This window comes from Bombina bombina, chromosome 8 (genome assembly GCF_027579735.1).
Source record: "Bombina bombina isolate aBomBom1 chromosome 8, aBomBom1.pri, whole genome shotgun sequence".
Lineage (NCBI taxonomy): Eukaryota > Metazoa > Chordata > Amphibia > Anura > Bombinatoridae > Bombina > Bombina bombina.
This window is the reverse complement of record NC_069506.1, coordinates 299,239,058-299,261,281: the sequence shown is the minus strand read 5'-3', so window position 1 is coordinate 299,261,281 and position 22,224 is coordinate 299,239,058. Positions and strand designations below refer to the sequence as shown.

At 41.8% G+C, this 22,224-nt stretch overlaps 1 protein-coding gene across 1 annotated transcript in view; it reads right to left on the bottom strand.

Moving 5' to 3' along the window:
* The window catches only part of CLSTN1 (calsyntenin 1), a 199,739-nt gene that overhangs the window by 119,118 nt on the left and 58,397 nt on the right, over positions 1-22,224 (bottom strand). The window contains 6 exon segments of the mRNA XM_053691497.1: positions 3,424-3,431; positions 4,010-4,075; positions 4,077-4,106; positions 4,108-4,143; positions 4,145-4,200; positions 5,672-5,701. Of these exon segments, the coding sequence (XP_053547472.1) occupies positions 3,424-3,431; positions 4,010-4,075; positions 4,077-4,106; positions 4,108-4,143; positions 4,145-4,200; positions 5,672-5,701 (226 nt within the window).

Below are 22,224 nucleotides of genomic sequence, written 5' to 3'. Positions count from 1 at the left end.
GAGATCAGCTGTCAAATGAGTGATGGTGGAAGAAGATTTCTCCATAAAACACACTACCTATTACATGTATGAGATTATTACAATCCAGCTGTCTAGCACCTCGCTGAAATTAAAGGGAAATGAAACACCAATTTTCTCTTTAATGATTCAATCAGTACTTGTACAGGTACAAATCCACAAATCCGGAATTCCATACTTACTCTGAATCCAAACTTTTTAATTAATATTATTTTTTTTTTTATTTATTAAAACTACAGATATTACCTTTCTGATTACAGTACTGTGCTATCTTTCTGAGCGTATTACAAAATGATATAAAACTACACTTAGGTTGCCCTGTATAAGCTGTATGTAAATATCGCCTAAATATCAGACATTTCTGTTTACACTTGGTCCCATGTCTTTCCATAGTGATCCATTTTACAGATGCAAATTTCCAAAATCCAAACCTTTTTTTAGTCCTAAGCAGTTTGAAGGAAGTGTTTTCTCCCTGTAATCCCCAAACTTTCTTCATTCTCTTGGTATCTTTTGTTGAAAAGCAGGGATGTAAGCTCAAGAGCGTGCACGTGTCCTGGAGCACTATTTGGCAGCAGTTTTGCAAAGAATGTCTATCCATATACAAGAGCACTAGATGGCACGAGATAGCAAACACCCTCTGCTTCCATGTAGAGCTCTCCAGATGCCTACCTAGATATCTCTTCAACAAAGAATAACATGGAAAACAAAGCAAATTTGATAATAGATGTAAAGTTTCTTTAAACTGTATTCTCTATTCTGAAACCCATATCATATCCCTTTAACACGTAAAACTATGTGCACACCAAGAATAAGGGAATGTTTTAATGCAACTAATATACGCTAATAGTTTTATTATTCATTTTTTAACAGTAGCAAACTAGTGATGTTCCTCCACTCTGGATGATCAGTTCTTACCCGATACAGCCTTATTAGTGAACACTGAAAACTACGTATAAACCCTGGTGCTTCAGTCTTAGATGTCATGACCCCTAAAATAACAATCAGAATAGATTGTGAGTGGATCCCAAAAGCAAACTGCATTAACCATAATAACCCAGACCTTTCCACCTCTTAGCAATAGCTGTGCAGGCCAATTAGTATTACGCTGTAGGCATGCTAGGCTACTGCAGAAATGTAGAATAAAAAAGAAGGCGCCACCATAGTAGCACGATCAAGTGGAACAAACAAGCCAAAATGTGCAAGTATTGCTGGTACTTACAAGTCCCCGACACTGAGAAGTGTCACAAACGCCTTCCTGGAACCTTTAGAGTCGTCCAGCTGACTCCCACTCTCGCAGTGGTCGATCCCCTCCTTTTGGATATCAGTTTGGATACCACCGGCTGTGTTTCTCTCCCCAACAGGACCACAGGTGCAGGTCTTGGTCTTAACTTTTGCAGCCTCTTATCCTGTGTTGCGAGGAAGCCTAACCCAGTAGGCTGGATTACCACAGTTATACGGGTGCTATATAGCACACTGGTATCAAAAGTTTCACTCAAGCGTACTAAGAATATGTATCAATAACAATACCAACTATTGTATACAATATTCTTAGTACGCTTTGGAAAACTTCTTGATACACAGTGTGCTATATAGCACCCGTATAACCTGTGTAATCCAGGCCCTACCGGGTTAGGCCACCTCCAACACACAGGATAAGAGGCCTGCAAAAGTTAAGACCAGACCTGCGACCTGTGGTCCTGTTGGGAGAGTAACACAGCCGGTATCCAAACTGATATCCAAAAGAGGGGATCGACCTCTGTGAGAGTGGGAGTCAGCTGGACGACTCTAAAGGTTCCAGAAGGCGTTTGTGACACTTCTCAAGTGTCGGGGAGCTTGTAAGTACAAGCTATACTTGCACATTTTGGGCTTGTTTGTTCCACTGATGTGCACTATGGTGGCGGGATGCGCCTTCTTTTTTATCTCTACATTTCTGCCAGATTCCTTCCTTTTGGGACACCAACAAAAGTTTTGAACGAAGGTTGCAACGGCCACCTCCTTTCCGTAAATTGAGAGTTACACCTTTCTGATTGACATTCTGTTCTATTGGGGAACACCCACACACCAGTACAGCTAAGTTACTGAGTATTTTGGTTCAATTTTTGGGACTTTATGTTACCTCTGACATTTATCATAATTTGTCTATGTTTATTATGTGTGACTAACACCCTTTGCAAATAATTTCCAACACTGTCATTCATAATTGTTCTGCTGGCGCACTGTTCTCTTTTTTAAATATGGCTAGGCTATTGGCCTAAAAGGTGGAAGGGTCACCTCAACTGAAAAAAATGAGCAGTGCCCGTGGGTCACAAGAGCACTAGGCTTAGCAGTAAAGTGGCGGCAAAATAAATACACCTTTACTTATGAATGAAGGTGGCCATTATTTTTAGTTTTTTTTAAATGCTAGGATTTACCAATCACTTTAACGTATTTACATTTTCAGTTTAGGTGAAGGTACATGCTGCTATTTCAAACAGATAAAATAAAGTAAAAGGAGTTATCTGGAAACAATTTAATACACTTCATCAGGTACAAATGGATCTTTGTGAACATTACATGGGGGGAAAAATATCACAGTGCACTGTCTCTTTAAGCAGCAGTTACCCCACACCCTGAATAAAGTTCATGGAGAAGCATGTAGGAAAATACCCTGTTTAATGCACGTAGTAGTTTGGACGATAAAGCTATTGACTGGCTGACAGTACAGAGGGCTTCTGGGGAGATAACAAAAGGCAGAACAGGCAAATCAACAATATAACTATATACTTTATTGAATGCAAACTTCATCTTAAACTCTGCAACAGCAATAGAGTTAAAAAGCCAAGGACTGGTCTTTTAATTTAATGTCACCCTTGCACATTGCTCCCAGCTCCAGGTCTTGGAGGATAAGTAGTTGCTGGTTGGTTACGCATGGTTATGCACGGATTAAAAGAAGCTGTATAGTCTTAAAGGGACAGTCTACACCCAGAATTTTTATTGTTTTAAAAGATAGATAATCCCTTTATTACCCATTCCCAGTTTTGCATGACCCACACAGTTATAATAATACACTTCTTAACCTCTGTGATTATCTTGTATCTAAGCCTCTGCAAACTGCCCTTTTTTCAGTTCTTTTGACAGACTTGCAGTCTAGCCAATCAGTGCCTGCTCCCAGATAACTCCACGTGCACCAAGCACAGTGTTTATCTATATGAAATACGTGAACTAACACCCTCTAGTGGTGAAAAAACTTAAAATGCAATCTGAAAAGAGGTGGCCTTCAAGGTCTAAGAAATTAGCATATGAACCTCCTAGGTTAAGCTTTCAACTAAGAATACCAAGAGAACAAAGCTAAATTGGTGATAAAAGTAAATGGAAAATTGTTTTAAAATTACATGCTCTATCTAAATCATGAAAGTTTATTTTGGCCTATGACTGTCCCTTTAAACACTTTGTAACCATATTTTGTGGTTTGCTAAATTGACATTCTGGAACCATAAAGGCCTATGCATATTCAAATGTACTGCTTTAAAGTAAGGCTCTCCAAACCGCAGTCCGCATTATCTGCTGCTCTCAAAGCCACAGACTGTTACTTTTTATTCATTATCAAAATTCCACACTGGACAAGTTACAGAGATATAATTTCCCTGATAAGATGAAGTGGTACACTTAATGGTTCAGGTTTCTAAACACATCTGACTTCACCAGCGTGAGGTACAAAAACTCAGGCCCACTACATAAAAAAGGCAGAAAAACCATGCTCTAATGATTCAAAGGGGGGCAGCCACTTAGTTAAGATTACCCAAAGTAATGAACCTCGTTTTCAGTAGCTGAATAGATCTACTAATATTACTGAGAAGTGGTCTCTACATTAATGAGTTGTGGTTTCGCTAGAAGCAGCATGATATAAATCAGCCATCCTATGTGTATGCGTTAGTAAATGTGTGGGTAGCACACAGCATTAATATTCCTTGCACCAACTACTTGCTGTGTTCAAGATCTTACTATGTGGGATTTTCTTCATGCCAGAGCCGTCCGGTCCCTTCCCACAGTCATAGGCCTGGATGGTAAAAGTATAGTCCCTTTTGTAGCTCACAGTCCAGCTTTTCAGTAAGAACGAATCACTCCCTCACCAGTGGATTTGTCAGTCTACCACTGCTTCAAAGGGGACATCCTGGTCATGAATTTTAAAGCCACAAATTTCACCTAAAACAAATGTTAGATGCCAAAACGGTTACAATCTGCAAACAGAAAATATTCAGATAAAAATACATAACCAAAAGAATAAAATAAAAACAAGACTATTTGGCAGCCAAGGCGTTGTGAGGAATCTGTGGGCAAGGCAAAAAAGCACTGTGCTTCAGTTAAATGGGTGAAGTCCAGGAATTTAGTACTGGATGAGCATGTGCCTGTCTGTCAAGCAACTCCAATTACTTTGCATCATACATGCAGGAATACAAAGAGACTGTGACAGGCATTTCACAGGAGCACTTGGATTACAGAAACAAAGAAAAAGAAATAAAGAGCATGCAGCCAAGGCCGCGGGGTGTTTAGATTAGGTGGATAAAATCATTGCCAAGCAATGGGAAATTAGCTGGGCAATGTCTTGGTTGAGGGGTTGTGATTTGTCTTTTAACCAGTGAGGGGGGTTAAAAAGCAGTCAGAAGTGAGAGATGAGGGAAGGCTCCAGCACTATATTTACAGAGATTCTGTCTAAAAAAAAAAGTCATCTGTGGGACTAAGGAAGCAATAAGGTAATGAAGTCTTCCTGTGCAATGTACCTGGCTTAAATCAGGGAATCAAAGAAAAAAAATATTCTGGATCAAAAAATGGAGAAATATCTCTCGTTCAGACATCCAATTCAAAAGCAAATAGCGTAATTTACACAACACGTGTTCATCAAAGGAATAACACCCCCAAACAATAGTGGTCAAGGGAATGTTACCTACATATAGGGGCGATCGTTCTATATATGCTGTACAGTGGTGTTCAGGATACTTCTGTACTAGGAATACTCACACCTCTGTACTCCTAGTAGACAAGTATCCTGAACACCCAGTTTTAACAGAGATACCCAAGATGACCAACTAGTCGGATCAGTGTTGCAACATGGGAAATAAAGCGTTAAGTGCCAGCCATCGATTGCTGCTATGAGAGTCCCTTAATTTACAGCTTTAAATATACCTAATTATTCAGGAAACACATGAATAAATATAAAATAATCATAGGTTGGGTAAATTACACGTTACTGTGTTTCAAAAGAGGTTAAACAGAGCAGACTTGATAATTGCCAGCAACCAATGAGCAGCGACTGCATTAATAATGGTTTGCACCGTGATGCCGCCCAGTCTGAGCTTTACTCTAATAGTAAGCTGCACACACTAGGTCTTCTGAAATGGATGTCTGATTACCAAGATATTTCTAGCCACAAAATTGTCCACATGCAATTCATTTTGACAAACAAAAGTAAATTAAAAAAAAAACAAAAAAAAAAAAAACAGAAGACTTAAAAAGGAACAGAGCAGGATCTTCTGTTTAAACCCCTTCAGCACCACTGCTCAGCAATCATTGCAGGCCGTGGTACTGAAGGAGCTAAGTGAGGATTCCCCCATTTTTATAACAAAACAGTTAGTGGGTTTATAAATCAGAGTAAAGGATAGAAAGAACCTTTATCTACCTTCTTTGGTGACTGTCACCTCAAAACTCTCTAAGGGAAAAAAGATAAACCCTGTGTCAGATATGCAGAAAAGACTGGATACAAAGGAGAACATACAGAAGACAGGTATATGTTACACATGATCACATTACGTCTACTCACCACATTCCTGTAGGACAGTTAGCTTTCCAAGAGCATTTAATAAACTAAACAACGTTTTCCCGACCCTCACAGGGCCCTTACGTATCACCTTCTAATGCATTTTGTACACAGTATTCATGGCTATTGCAACCTGACAGGTGGTGTTGATACTATAATGTATATGCAGTCTGTTTAAAAATAAAAAAATAGCTACAAAAAATCTAAACAATCTCACTTCAGTGCTAATAAGCGGTCACTACTTGAGAACATTTTGTCTGTTGTAAAATACAAAACTTTTAAATGTATCATTGTCGCTTTGGTTTTATACTATTCTTTAACAATAGTCTGAACCAAAAAGGCATTAAACACACATCACGTGGGGGGATGTGCTTGGTACCAAACTCCTACATATGGCCTTAATGGGAAAAAAAGGAAATACGGAGTGATAGATCCTGGTGGGGAAGCTTTACAGTCCACCCCAAGACTTACAAAGGAATCCCTGCCACTTAAAGTGATGGTAAATCCTAGTGATTTTGAAACGCTAGATTTACCAGTGCTACAATTAAAGGGGACTTTCAGTCATGAAGTATAAATAAGTTCCCCTTTATTTGCCTCCAGCCCGCCCATGGCAGAATGTTATTTTATCAATGAGGTGATGTCAGTCAATAGCGTGCTAGCCATACAGCATAATATGCCAGCTGGCCTGTACAGCTATTGGCTAAGAGGTGGAGGAAACTTCCCCCTCATTGAAAAAAATAGAGTTCGTCCGGGGGCTGCATGAGGCGCTCAGCACAGCATACGTTGAAGGCAAATAAGGAACTTTTAGCACAAAGTATTTTATACTTCATGACTAAAAGTCCCAATTCTATTTGTAGCACTGGTAAATTCCTAGCGTGATTAACCATCATTTTAATATAAATACATTACCTACCTTACATCAAACCCAAAAAACTCTTTCATGACTGAAAAAGAGTGTAAAATAAAAACCACAAAAACAAAAAAAATTTTCCAGTTACTTCTATTATCAAATGTACTTCATTCTCTTGGTATCCTGTGTTAAAAAGGAGGTAGGAAGGTGCAGGAGCGGACACATGACTGGAGCAATATATGGAAGCAGTTTTATAACAATGTTGTACAATTTGCAAGAACGTAGGTGGCAGCAGTTTCCTGTCATGTACTGCTCCAGAAATGTGTTCACTACCTATCTAGATATCTCGTCAATGAAAACTACTGATAATAGAAGGAAATTGAATCTTTTTTACAATTGCATACTGTCTGAATCACAAAAAACATTTTGGGTGTTACCTGTCCCTTTAATGACACAAGACCTTTTTACAGGATTTATACATGGTGATATTATAAAGTCTAAAGAAAAAACTAGGAAGCGCAGCAATTGCATTTTTATCTCTACTAGATCACTCTTTCTAGACACATGTAAGGTCGATTGGGAAACGGGATCGGTTATAGCTTTGTATAAACAACCCCAACAATCCCAGTGGTGACAAGAAAATGTAATCTTTTCAAAAAATCTAAAATATTTTTGCATCATTTTATCTTTATTATTTTCATTTTATTCTTTTGCAAAATGCAGACTCACACATGCAGTGTTTGCTCATTATCTATTCCCATCATTTCATGTTTATTTTTAAACAAATTTGCTCCTTGCTCATACTTTTAAAGTGACTTAGCAGTGCAAAAGGAGAAAGCTGCATTTCATTATTGCATCATTGTTCTCACATATAATGGTGCTTAACTTCTGCAAAGGTGTTAAACACATAGATAAAAGTAAGCTCCAGAGTGGCAATGCATATCTGCTTCATAACTAAACATGGCCTGGTGATTGGTGCCTACACACATTATGACATCACAGGCTGTGAGCTGCTATTTCAGCTGAGTAACTTAGCCATGGGTTGAACACATCAATCTATGAATAGTGCACTCCTTATGTCCCTTCAGGTAACAGATTTCGTTACAAGGACCAAATCTGGCTGCAGGGAGCTGAAGCCTGAGTGAGTCGCAGGGAGGTGCAAACGCTCAAAGTAAATCATCACTTTTTTGAAGATAAAAAAAATAAAAAAAAATATGCATCTCCGTTTTGCAAATTAAGATATAAAACATAGTTAAACAGGCATGTACATGTGCAAACTACTCATGAGTCTAGGGCAGTGCTAGGGCATGTACATGTGCAACTACTCATGAGTCTAGGGCAGTGCTAGGCATGTACATGTGCAATACTCATGAGTCTAGGGCAGTGCTAGGCATGTACATGTGCAACTACTCATGAGTCTAGGGCAGTGCTAGGCAATGTACATGTGCAACTACTCATGAGTCTAGGGCAGCAGTGCCTAGGCATGTACATGTGCAACTACTCATGAGTCTAGGCAGTGCAGTGCTAGGCATGTACATGGTGCAACTACTCATGAGTCTAGGGCATTGCTAGGCATGTACATGTGCAACTACTCATGAGTCTAGGGCAGTGCTAGGCATGTACATGATGCAACTACCTCATGAGTCTAGGGCAGTGCTAGGCATGTACATGTGCAACTACTCATGAGTCTTAGGGCAGTGCTAGGCATGTACATGTGCAACTACTCATGAGTCTAGGGCAGTGCTAGGCCATGTACATGTGCAACTACTCATGTGTCTAGGGCAGTGCTAGGCATGTACATGTGCAACTACTCATGAGAATAGGGCAGTGCTAGGCATGTACATGTGCAACTACTCATGAGTCTAGGGCAGTGCTAGCATGTACATGTGCAACTACTCATGAGACTAGGGCAGTGCTAGCATGTACAACAACTACTCATGAGACTAGGGCAGTGCTAGGCATGTACATGTGCAACTACTCATGAGACTAGGGCAGTGCTAGGCATGTACATGTGCAACTACTCATGAGTCTAGGGCAGTGCTAGCATGTACATGTGCAACTACTCATGAGTCTAGGGCAGTGCTAGGCATGTACATGTGCAACTACTCATGAGTCTAGGGCAGTGCTAGCATGTACATGTGCAACTACTCATGAGACTAGGGCAGTGCTAGCATGTACATGTGCAACTACTCATGAGTCTAGGGCAGTGCTAGGCATGTACATGTGCAACTACTCATGAGACTAGGGCAGTGCTAGCATGTACATGTGCAACTACTCATGAGACTAGGGCAGTGCTAGGCATGTACATGTGCAACTACTCATGAGTCTAGGGCAGTGCTAGGCATGTACATGTGCAACTACTCATGAGTCTAGGGCAGTGCTAGGCATGTACATGTGCAACTACTCATGAGTCCTAGGGCAGTGCTAGGCATGTACATGTGCAAACTACTCATGAGTCTAGGGCAGTGCTAAGGCATGTACATGTGCAACTACTCATGAGTCTAGGGCAGTGCTAGGCATGTACATGTGCAACTACTCATGAGTCTAGTGCAGTGCTAGCATGTACATGTGCAACTACTCATGAGACTAGGGCACGTGCTAGCATGTACATGTGCAACTAACTCATGAGTCTAGGCAGTGCTAGCATGTACACTTGCAACTACTCATGGAGACTAGGGCAAGTGCTAGGCATGTACATGTGCAAATACTCATGAGTCTAGGGCAGTGCTAGCATGTACAACTACTCATGAGTCTAGGGCAGTGCTAGCATGTACATGTGCAACTACTCATGAGTCTAGGGCAGTGCTAGGCATGTACATGTGCAACTACTCATGAGTCTAGGGCAGTGCTAGGCAAGTACATGTGCAACTACTCATGAGTCTAGGGCAGTGCTAGGCATGTACATGCTGCAACTACTCATGAGTCTAGGGCAGTGCTAGGGCAATGTACATGTGCAACTACTCATGAGACTAGGGCAGTGCTACTACTCATGAGTCTAGGGCAGTGCTAGCATGTACATGTGCAACTACTCATGAGACTAGGGCAGTGCTAGGCATGTACATGTGCAACTACTCATGAGTCTAGGGCAGTGCTAGGCATGTACATGTGCAACTACTCATGAGTCTAGGGCAGTGCTAGGCATGTACATGTGCAACTACTCATGAGTCTAGGGCAGTGCTCTCCAAACTGTGTGTCGTGACACAGTGTGTCGGCTACAGTACCAATTTTTTAAAATGTTATTATTTTTTTTGTTTTTGTTTCCGCCTGCACCCTATGCATATCACGTGATTGATACCTAGTGGGTTACAGTTCATCTTAACCTATTGGCGCAGCACAGCGGGAACTTAAACTATTCCTATTGGCAGCACATTGGCTCCTGACTGCAGGTGTAGTCTACTCAATCGGCTTGTGACTACATGTGTAGTCAGTGAGTGGGAGAGCCGTGTGTTTGCAGCCCGGGGAGTAGTCAGTCATGACTTGCAGAGCTCTGAGGGCAGTAGCTTAAACGCTGAGCTGAAGTCAGAAGTCAAAGTGTTGTTTTTTTGCAGCTAGCTCCCAGTAGTGCATTGCTGCTCCTACTCTTGATATATGGATAGGAAGTGGAAGCTTAAAAATGCTTGTTGATGAAATTCGAGTGTCTTTATCTAATATTCCACCAAATTATTCAGAAACAGTGTTCATCCCATCAACCTCATACATCCTATTAAAATAGTAATTAGCTATTGGTGTTATTAATTCTTGCACATACTTACTGTTACTTGTAAATACATTTTGTTATTATATAATTTATGTATGTGTCCGTATCTCTAAAAACAAGCTAGTTTAAAGTACTGTTTGCTAGTACAACTGAATTACTGTGTCGCGAAATGATGTAGGTCTAAAAAGTGTGTCACCAACATGAAAGTTTGGAAAGCTCTGGTCTAGTGACTACATGCACTCTGGGGCCTACACCTGAGGCTTTACCCAGAGAATAAAATCCTTATACCCAGAGAATAATCCTTATCCACAGCCTGAGGCCTGCACTTGCCCCCACTACCCCATTTTATCCAAAGCCTGGGGCCTGCACTTGCCCCCACTACCCCATTTTACCCACAGCCTAGGGCCTGCTCTTGCCCCCCCCCCTCTTTAACCACAGCCTGGGGCCTGCCCTTGCCCCCCCTTTACTCACAGCCTGGGGCCTGCCCTTGCCCCCCCCTTTAGGGCCTGCCCTTGCCAACCCTTTACTCACAGCCTGGGGCCTGCCCTTGCCCCCCCCCCTTTACTCACAGCCTGGGGCCTGCCCTTGCCCCCCCCCCTTTACTCACAGCCTGGGGCCTGCCCTTGCCCCCCCCCCCCCTTTACTCACAGCCTGGGGCCTGCCCTTGCCCCCCCCCCCCTTTACTCACAGCCTGGGGCCTGCCCTTGCCCCTCCCCCCCTTTACTCACAGCCTGGGGCCTGCCCTTGCCCCTCCCCCCCCTTTACTCACCGCCTGGGGCCTGCCCTTGCCCCTCCCCCCCTTTACTCACAGCCTGGGGCCTGCCCTTGCCCCTCCCCCCCTTTACTCACAGCCTGGGGCCTGCCCTTGCCCCTCCCCCCCCTTTACTCACAGCCTGGGGCCTGCCCTTGCCCCTCCCCCCCCTTTACTCACAGCCTGGGGCCTGCCCTTGCCCCTCCCCCCCTTTACTCACAGCCTGGGGCCTGCCCTTGCCCCTCCCCCCCTTTACTCACAGCCTGGGGCCTGCCCTTGCCCCTCCCCCCCTTTACTCACAGCCTGGGGCCTGCCCTTGCCCCTCCCCCCCTTTACTCACAGCCTGGGGCCTGCGCTTGCGCCCCCCCCCTTTACTCACAGCCTGGGGCCTGCCCTTGGCCCCCCCCCCCTTTACTCACAGCCTGGGACCTGCCCTTGCCCCCCCCCCCTTTACTCAAAGCCTGGGGCCTGCCCTTGCCCCCCCCCCCCTTTACTCAAAGCCTGGGGCCTGCCCTTGCCCCCCCCCCCCTTTACTCACAGCCTGGGGCCTGCCCTTGCCCCCCCCCCCTTTACTCACAGCCTGGGGCCTGCCCTTGCCCCCCCCCCTTTACTCACAGCCTGGGGCCTGCCCTTGCCCCCCCCCTTTACTCACAGCCTGGGGCCTGCCCTTGCCCCCCCCCCCTTTACTCACAGCCTGGTAGCAAAAAGCTCAAAATTGTCTCAGCACTGGGGTGAAAAAAAGTCGTAGCGGTGAAAGGGTTAAAAGGACATAAAAGCACAATAAAAAAAATATATACATTGCTGTAATGTGTTAGCGTACTATGTTACTGCAGAAATGCTTGTATATAACGATATGCAAAGTGTTTATATACATAAAGTTCAGCTCAAGAACAGCCATGCACTACTATGAGCTAGCTGATCACACCTGGTGAGACAATGACATATGTTTGTAGCCACCAATCACCTAGCTCCCAGTAGAGCATTGCTTCAAATTTTACCCACAAAAATAAAATCTTTAAATATTTTAAAACCTTTATTTAGCAGATATTTTGCAATGTGTTTACTAATTGCAAACAGAGTATGTATATAAAAAAATATTCCTTTAAAAAGACCACTAAAAGGGACACTGAACCCGAAATGTTTCTTTTGTGATTCAGATAGAGCATGACATTTAGCAACTTTATAATTTACTTCTATTATCAAATTTTCTTAATTCTCTTTGTATCTTTATTTGAAATGCAAGAATGTAAGTTTAGATGCCGGCCCATTTTTGGTGAACAACCTGGGTTGTTCTTGCTGATTGGTGGATAAATTCATCCACCAATAAAAAAAAAGTGCTGTCCAAAGTTCTAAACCCAAAAAAAAGCTTAGTTGCCTTCTTTTTCAAATAAAGATAGCAAGAGAACGAAGAAAAATTGATAGTAGTAAATTAGAAAGTTGCTTAAAGGGACAGTCTACACCAGAATTGCTATTGTTTTAAAAGATAGATAATCCCTTTATTACCCATTTCCCAGTTTTGCATAACCAACACAGTTATAATAATATACTTTTAACCTCTGTGATTATCTTGTATCTAAGCCTCTGCAAACTGCCCCTTTATTTCAGTTCTTTTGACAGACTTGCAGTTTAGCCAATCAGTGCCTGCTCCCAGATAACTTCACATGCATGAGCACAGTGTTATCTATATGAAAAACATGAACTAACACCCTCTAGTGGTGAAAAACTGTTAAAATGTATTCTGAAAAGAGGTGGCCTTCAAATGAGTTGTAGATTTTTTTATAACAAATTTCAGTTATGTATATTTCCACTCCGCCTGTACCATGTGATAGCAATTAGCCAATCACAAATGCATATTCGTATAGTCTGTTAATTATTGCGCATGCTCAGTAGGAGCTGGTGACTCAAAAAGTGTAAATATAAAAGACTGTGCACATTTTTTTAAGAAAAGTAAATTGGAAAGTTGTTTAAAATTACATGCTGTATCTGAATCATGAAAATTTAATTTGACCTGAGTGTCCCTTTAAACCAAAGTTGCTCAGGGTTGTGTGTGTGTTATCGAATACATTCCATGCTCATATAGTGTCACTGTGTGGTCCCAATTCATCAAGTTCATGGCTAAGGAGAGCCGTATGTTTTCTCCAAGTAAAAGCAGACCCACTTTTTTCTAATTGTCAGGCACTATTGTAATATAGGAACACAAGTGAGAATATTAAAAGACACAGTTCCCCACTAACAAGGAGCTCTGATGATAATTTGCCTTCTATGGAAGCCAGTCTGCTCAGAGGCTTTATCTGGTTCCCAGGAGGCACCCAGCACACACATGTATCAGTTTTATCTACATAATGGAACAGCTTCAAATAAAAGCTACGGACCATGACCTCATTGTTCTGCATGATGAACCATGGAGGAGTGGTGAAATAATTAGCAGTGTAAATCAGTACCAGAGGCTAAAAACTAGTTCCTTATAACTGGAGATGTGAATACAAAAAATTTAAAAAGTCTGAAATTGCACAAAGAATTGTTAAATATTTTTAAGAGCTGAACAGAGGCTGGAGAGGTTACAGAAAAGTGAGCAACAAGGTCATTCAATTTTCTCTGCCCAATACAAGGAAACAAATTCAGAGAGGCTAAAATCCTTTACAGGGACAGCCTGAAAATTGTGTTTTTACAACTGGAGAACAGACAGGACTAACCATAGCCCATATCTGTCCCTGACTGGCCTCAGCACAGATGAGTTACTGTAAAACAAAACCTGTTTTGCCAGCATAATGACTCCTCCAAAGCAAGGAATAGGTGGAGTCTGGCAAGCAAAGTGTTTGCCGAAAAATATTGTAATTGCATGGTATTTAATGTCCCTTTAAGAGACCGTAAAGGCATACTTGAATATCAAGAAGCTTGTACTCACCAGATGTTTATATTACTACACTAATATGCAGATTTCTCTGTCACACCTATAATGTAACTAAAAAGGGCAAAAAAAGCTCCTGAATTAACCCTTTCGTGACCGGGTTATAAAGTCTAAATCGGAACAACGTTCCGTTGTAGACAAATTTAAATCACGAGATTTCAATTATAGGATCGGGTCTGGGGGGGGGCGTCCCTATGACGCTAGGAACGCCCTCCAGACCGCAATCAAATCCTGCAAGGCAGTAGGCTTCAGGACAACCGTTGGCTATGACGTTGTATTCCGTCATAACAGCTTTAAAGCCCAGCAGCGTTGTGACGGAATACAAAGGCATAATGGAGGGAAAAGGTTAATGCACACGGGTAGCAATAAGGTTCTAATTTACAATAGTAAACCTACTTTTTTAGAACCCACTGGAAAGCACCACTGTCACTGCTGTCTATAGTGCTTTCCACTACCACCATCTATGCACTCCAGTGTACTTAAAGGGACATTAACGGGACAGTCTACACCAGAATGTTTACGGTTTAAAAAGATAGATAATCCCTTTATTTACCATTCCCGAGTTTTGCATAACCAACACAGTTCTAATAATAAACATTTTACCTCTGCAGACTGCTTCCTTATTTCAGTTCTTTTGGCAAACCTAGGAGTGTGGACTGGAGGAAGTGTTGCCATAAGTTTTATTTTTACTATTGTATTTATATAACCCTGTTAGACCCTACAAAAAGTCATTAAAACACATGGTTAGCTCCAGACAGCAATGCACTGCTGAAACCATCTGCTGAACCAATGACCAGAGACAAATGTCTTTAGCCACCAATTACCAGCTAGCTCCCAGTAGTGTACATTTCTCTTTTTCATCAAAGGATGCCACAAGAACAAAGCACATTTGGAAATAGAAGTGAATTTAAAAGTGTCTTAAAATGACATGGTCTGTCTGAATCATACAAGTTTAATTTTTACCATACTATTCCTATTTAAAAAGGACAGTCTAGTCAAAATGAAACGTTTGCAATTCAGTTGCGGCATGCAATTTTTAACAACTTGCCAATTTTCTTTTATCTTAAAATCTGCTTTGTTCTCTTGGTATTCTTTGTTGAAAGCTAAACATATGTAGGCTCATATTCTAATTTCTAAAGTCTAAACCCTTGAAGGCCGCTTCTAATCTCAGTGCATTTTGACAGTTTTTCACAGCTAGACAGTGCAAGTTCATGTGTGCCATATAGATAACATTGTGCTCACTCCTGTGGCATTACTTATGAGAGGGCTCTGGATTGGCTAAAATGCATGTCTGTCAAAAAAACCTGAAATAAAGGGGCAGTGTGCAGAGACTTAGATACAAGGTAATCAAAGTATATTAATATAACAGTGTTGGTTATGCAAAACTGGGGTATTGGGTAATAAAGGGATTATCTATCTTTTTAAACAATACATTTTTTCGAGTAGACTGTCCCTTTGAGCTAATAAGGAGTAGAGAAATACATTTACTGCACCTTTAATAATGTAACGATTTATCAGTCAGTAATGCATTAGCAGGAAATACAAAACCAATACTGCAACACTAGGTTCAAATTGGAATGTAACAGTTTGGACACTGTTAATATTCTGCTAAATATATGAATATTAAACGTGTGCAACTGAGAAAGTTGTGACAATCTTATGTACAGTGCAGCACTCAGTATCAGAGAATAAAACATGAGAGAATATTGTTTGGTGCTGGGGGGGGGGGGGGAATTCATTACCCTTTAAATTGTTTAACTACACATAGAAATAAAAAAAAAACACAATTTATGCTTACCTGATAAATGTATTTCTCTTGTGGTGTATCCAGTCCACGGATCATCCATTACTTGTGGGATATTCTCATTCCCAACAGGAAGTTGCAAGAGGACACCCACAGCAGAGCTGTTATATAGCTCCTCCCGTAACTGCCACTCCCAGTCATTCGACCGAAGACAAGCAAGAGAAAGGAGAAACCATAGGGTGCAGTAGTGACTGTAGTTTAAATGAAAAAATTACCTGCCTTAAAATGACAGGGCGGGCCGTGGACTGGATACACCACAAGAGAAATAAATTTATCAGGTAAGCATAAATTGTGTTTTCTCTTGTAAGGTGTATCCAGTCCACGGATCATCCATTACTTGTGGGATACCAATACCAAAGCTAAAGTACACGGATGAAGGGAGGGACAAGGCAGGTACTTAAACGGAAGGTACCACTGCCTGTAAAACCTTTCTCCCAAAAATAGCCTCCGAATAAGTAAAAGTATCAAATTTGTAGAATTTTGAAAAAGTATGAAGCGAAGACAAAGTCGCCGCCTTGCAAATCTGTTCAACAGAAGCCTCATTTTTAAAGGCCCAAGTGGAAGCCACAGCTCTAGTAGAATGAGCTGTAATCCTTTTAGGAGGCTGCTGGCCAGCAGTCTCATAGGCTAAGAGGATTATGCTTCTTAGCCAAAAAGAAAGAGAGGTTGCCGAAGCCTTTTGACCTCTCCTCTGTCCAGAGTAGACAACAAACAAAGCAGATGTTTGTCGAAAATCTTTAGTAGCTTGTAAGTAAAACTTTAAAGCACGAACCACGTCCAGATTGTGTAATAGACGTTCCTTCTTTGAAGAAGGATTAGGACACAAGGATGGAACAACAATCTCTTGATTGATATTCTTGTTGGATACCACCTTAGGTAAAAACCCAGGTTTGGTACGCAGGACTACCTTATCCATATGGAAAATCAGATAAGGAGAATCACATTGTAAGGCAGATAACTCGGAGACTCTGCGACCCGAGGAAATAGCTACCAAAAAAAGAACTTTCCAAGATAAAAGTTTGATATCTATGGAATGAAGAGGATCAAATGGAACTCCTTGAAGAACCTTAAGAACCAAATTTAAGCTCCATGGCGGAGCAACAGGTTTAAACACAGGCTTGATTCTAACTAAAGCCTGACAAAATGCCTGAACGTCTGGAACATCTGCCAGACGCTTGTGCAAAAGAATAGACAGAGCAGAAATCTGTCCCTTTAAGGAACTAGCTGACAATCTTTTTTCCAAACCTTCTTGGAGAAAGGATAATATCCTGGGAATCCTGACTTTACTCTATGAGTAACCCTTGGATTAACACCAATAAAGATATTTACGCCATATCTTATGATAAATTTTCCTGGTGACAAGCTTTTGTGCCTGTATTAAGGTATCAATGACTGACTCGGAGAAGCCACGCTTTTTATAAAATCAAGCGTTCAATCTCCATGCAGTCAGTCTCAGAGAAATTAGATTTGGATGGTGGAAAGGACCCTGAAGTAGAAGGTCCTGTCTCAGAGGCAGAGTCCATGGTGGAAAGGATGACATGTCCACTAGATCTGCATACCAGGTCCTGCGTGGCCACGCAGGCGCCATTAAAATCACTGATGCTCTCTCCTGCTTGATCTTGGCAATCAGTAGAGGGAACAGAGGAAACGGTGGAAACACATAAGCCAGGTTGAAAGACCAGGGCGCTGCTAGAGCATCTATCAGCGTTGCCTTGGGATCCCTGGACCTGGATCCGTAACAAGGAAGCTTGGCGTTCTGTCGAGACGCCATGAGATCCAGTTCTGGTTTGCCCCAACGATGAATCAATTGTGCAAACACCTCCGGATAGAGTTCCCACTCCCCCGGATGAAAAGTCTGACGACTTAGAAAATCCGCCTCCCAGTTCTCTACACCTGGGATATGGATAGCGGATAGGTAGCAAGAGTGAATCTCTGCCCAGCGAATTATTTTTGAGACTTCTAACATCGCTAGGGAACTTCTTGTTCCCCCTTGATGGTTGATGTAAGCCACAGTCGTGATGTTGTCCGACTGAAATCGGATGTACCTCAGAGTTGCTAACTGAGGCCAAGCCTGAAGAGCATTGAATATCGCTCTCAGTTCCAGAATATTTATTGGAAGAAGTGTCTCCTCCTGAGTCCACGATCCCTGAGCCTTCAGGGAGTTCCAGACTGCACCCCAACCTAGAAGGTGGCATTTGTTGTTACAATTGTCCAATCTGGCCTGTGAAATGTCATACCTTTGGACAGATGGACCAGAGATAGCCACCAGAGAAGAGAATCCCTGGTCTCTTGATCCAGATTTAGTAGAGGGGACAAATCTGTGTAATCCCCGTTCCACTGACTGAGCATGCATAGTTGCAGCAGTCTGAGATGTAAGCGTGCAAACGGCACTATGTCCATTGCCGCTACCATTAAGACGATTACTTCCATGCACTGAGCCACCGAAGGGCGCGGAATGGAATTTAGAACACGGCAGGAATTTAGAAGCTTTAATAACCTGGACTCCGTCAGGAAAATTTTCATTTCTACAGAATCTATCAGAGTCCCTAGGAAAGAAACTCTTGTGAGTGGGGATATAGAACTCTTTTCCTCGTTCACTTTCCACCCATGCGACCTCAGAAATGCCAGTACTATGTCCATATGAGATTTGGCAATCAGGATGTCGTCTAAATAAGGGGCCACTCATATGCCCCGCGGCCTTAGGACCGCCAGAAGCGACCCTAGAACCTTCGTGAAGATTCTTGAGGCTGTAGCTAATCCAAAAGGAAGAGCTACTAACTGGTAATGCCTGTCCAGAAAGGCAAACCTGAGAAACCGATGATGATCTTTGTGTATCGGAATGTGAAGATAAGCATCCTTTAGATCCACTTTAGTCATATATTGACCCTCCTGGATCATAGGTAGGATGATACGAAAAGTTTCCATTTTGAATGATGGAACTCTGAGGAATTTGTTTAAGATCTTTAGATCCAAAATTGGTCTGAAGGTTCCCTCTTTTTTGGGAACCACAAACAGATTTGAGTAAAAACCCTGGTCTGTTCCTCCTTTGGAACTGGATGGATCACTCCCATAACTAGGAGGTCTTGTACACAGTGTAAGAATGCCTCTCTCTTTATCTGGTTTGCAGATAATTGTGAAAGGTGAAATCTCCCTTTTGGGGGGGAAGCTTTGAAGTCCAGAAGATATCCCTGGGATATAATTTCCAATGCCCAGGGATCCTGAACATCTCTTGCCCATGCCTGGGCGAAGAGTGAGAGTCTGCCCCCTACTAGATCCGTTACCAGATAGGGGGCCGTTCCTTCATGCTATCTTAGAGGCAGCAGCAGGCTTTTTGGCCTGCTTACCTTTGTTCCAGGTCTGGTTTGGCCTCCAGACCGTCTTGGACTGAGCAAAAGTTCCCTCTTGTTTTGCATTAGAGGAAGTTGATGCCGCACCTGCCTTGAAGTTTCGAAAGGCACGAAAATTAGACTGTTTGGGCCTTGATTTGGACCTGTCCTGAGGAAGGGCATGACCTTTTCCTCCAGTGATATCAGCAATAATCTCCTTCAAACCAGGCCCGAATAGGGTCTGCCCCTTGAAGGGAATGTTAAGCAGCTTAGATTTTGAAGTCACGTCAGCTGACCATGATTTAAGCCATAGCGCCCTACGCGCCTGTATAGCAAAACCAGAATTCTTAGCCGTTAGTTTAGTCAAATGAACAATGGCATCAGAAACAAAAGAATTGGCTAGCTTAAGTGCTCTAAGTTTGCCAAGTATGTCATCCAATGGAGTCGCTACCTGTAAAGCCTCTTCCAGAGACTCAAACCAGAACGCCGCAGCAGCAGTGACAGGAGCAATGCATGCAAGGGGCTGTAGGATAAAACCTTGTTGAATAAACATTTTCTTAAGGTAACCTTCTAATTTTTTATCCATTGAATCTGAAAAAGCACAACTGTCCTCAACAGGGAGAGTAGTACGCTTTGCTAGAGTAGAAACTGCTCCCTCCACCTTAGGGACTGTCTGCCATAAGTCCTGTGTGGTGGCGTCTTTAGGAAACATTTTTCTAAAAATAGGAGGGGGAGAGAACAGCACACCTGGCCTATCCCATTCCTTAGTAATAATTTCTGTAAACCTTTTAGGTATTGGAAAAACATCAGTACACAGTCTACACAATTTCTCTGGTACTGCAATTGTGTCACAGTCATTCAGAGCAGCTAAAACCTCCCTGAGCAATACGCTGAGGTGTTCAAGCTTAAATTTAAATGTAGAAATATCAGAATCGGGTATCTTTCCTGAGTCGGAAACATCACCCACAAACTGAAGCTCTCATTCCTCAGCTTCTGCATATTGTGAGGCAGTATCAGACATGGTTCTTAAAGAGTCAGTATGCTCTGCATTTCGTCTAACCCCAGAGCTATCTCGCTTACCTCTAAATTCAGGTAGTCTGGCTAATACCGCTGACAGTGTATTATCCATGACTGCCACCATGTCTTGTAAAGTAATCGCTATGGGCGCCCTAGATGTACTTGGCGCCATTTGAGCGTGAGTCCCTTGAGCGGGAGTCAAAGGATCTAACACGTGGGGAGAGTTAGTCGGCATAACTTCCCCCTCGTCAGATTCCTCTGGTGATAAATTTTTTAAAGACAGAATATGATCTTTATTGCTTAAAGTGAAATCAGTACATTTGGTACACATTCTAAGAGGGGGTTCCACCATGGCTTTTAAACATAATGAACAAGGAGTTTCCTCTATGTCAGACATGTTTGTACAGACTAGCAATGAGACTAGCAAGCTTGGAAAACACTTTAAATCAAGTTAACAAGCAAATATAAAAAACGGTACTGTGCCTTTAAGAGAAACAAATTTTGTCAAAATTTGAAAAACAGTGAAAAAAGGCAGTAAATCAAACGAAATTTTTACAGTGTATATAATAAGCTAACAGAGCATTGCACCCACTTGCAAATGGATGATTAACCCCTTAGTTCAAAAAACGGATCAAAAAAAAAACAGACTTTTTTAACAGTCACAACCAACTGCCACAGCTCTGCTGTGGCCCTACCTTCCCCAATAAATGACTTTAGGCCCTTTAGATATGTCCTGTAGCATTCAGGGGACTTCTGAGGAAAACTGAATGTCTCAGTCTGTAATTTTAACTGCGCAAAAAAGCGCTAAAATAGGCCCCTCCCACTCATACTACAACAGTGGAAAGCCTCAGGAAACTGTTTCTAGGCAAAAATAAAGCCAGCCATGTGGAAAAAACTAGGCCCGAATAAAGTTTTATCACCAAAGCATATATAAAAACGATTAAACATGCCAGCAAACGTTTTATATTGCATTTTTATAAGGGTATTACCCCTGAGAGTAAGCATGATACCAGTCGTTATTAAATCACTGTATTCAGGCTTAACTTACATTAATCCGGTATCAGCAGCCTTTTCTAGCATTTCCAATTCCAGAAAAAATTGTAACTGCACATACCTCATAGCAGAGTAAACTGCACGCCATTCTCCCGCTGAAGTTACCTCTCTCCTCAGACATATGTGAGAACAGCAATGGATCTTAGTTACAACCTGCTAAGATCATAGAAAACTCAGGCAGATTCTTCTTCTATTTCTGCCTGAGATAAAATAGTACAACTCAGGTACCATTTAAAAATAACAAACTTTTGATTGAAGAAAATAAACTATTTTTCACCACTCTCTCTTACTACCTCCATGCGTGTTGAGAGTTGCAAGAGAATGACTGGATATGGCAGTTAGGGGAGGAGCTATATAACAGCTCTGCTGTGGGTGTCCTCTTGCAACTTCCTGTTGGGAATGAGAATATCCCACAAGTAATGGATGATCCGTGGACTGGATACACCTTACAAGAGAAATATGTTATTGGATTTAAAGGAACACTAAAGTCAAAATTAAACTTTCATTATTCAGATAGAACACAATTTAAACAACTTTCCAATTCACTTTCATTATATAAATATGCACAATCTTTTTATAAGCACACTTTCTGGGGCACAAGTTTCTACTGAGCATGTGCAAAATTCACAGTATTTATGTATATGCATTTTGTGATTTGCTGGTGGCTGTCACATAATGCAGTGGGGAAAGGAAAATGGAACTAAATTTGTCAGGAAAAAAAATACTCAAACTAAGTGCTTCGGCATTGTCTCTTTATTATGCAAGTATTCTGTGTTTAATAGTCCTTAAAAGAAACAGTTAAATTTCTACCAATGTGAAAATAAATTCACCTAATTATTAGCAAAACAAGGGGATTACGAAAGATAAAGTCGCTGCAGTAAATTGGCCATGTCTATAGGTACAAGGTAAATGGATTTGAGTGTTATTATGATCTCTCTCTTTATTATCATCTTTATTTGTAATGTGCCAACAGATATGGCAGAGCTAGACAGGGGTACAAGACAGGGGC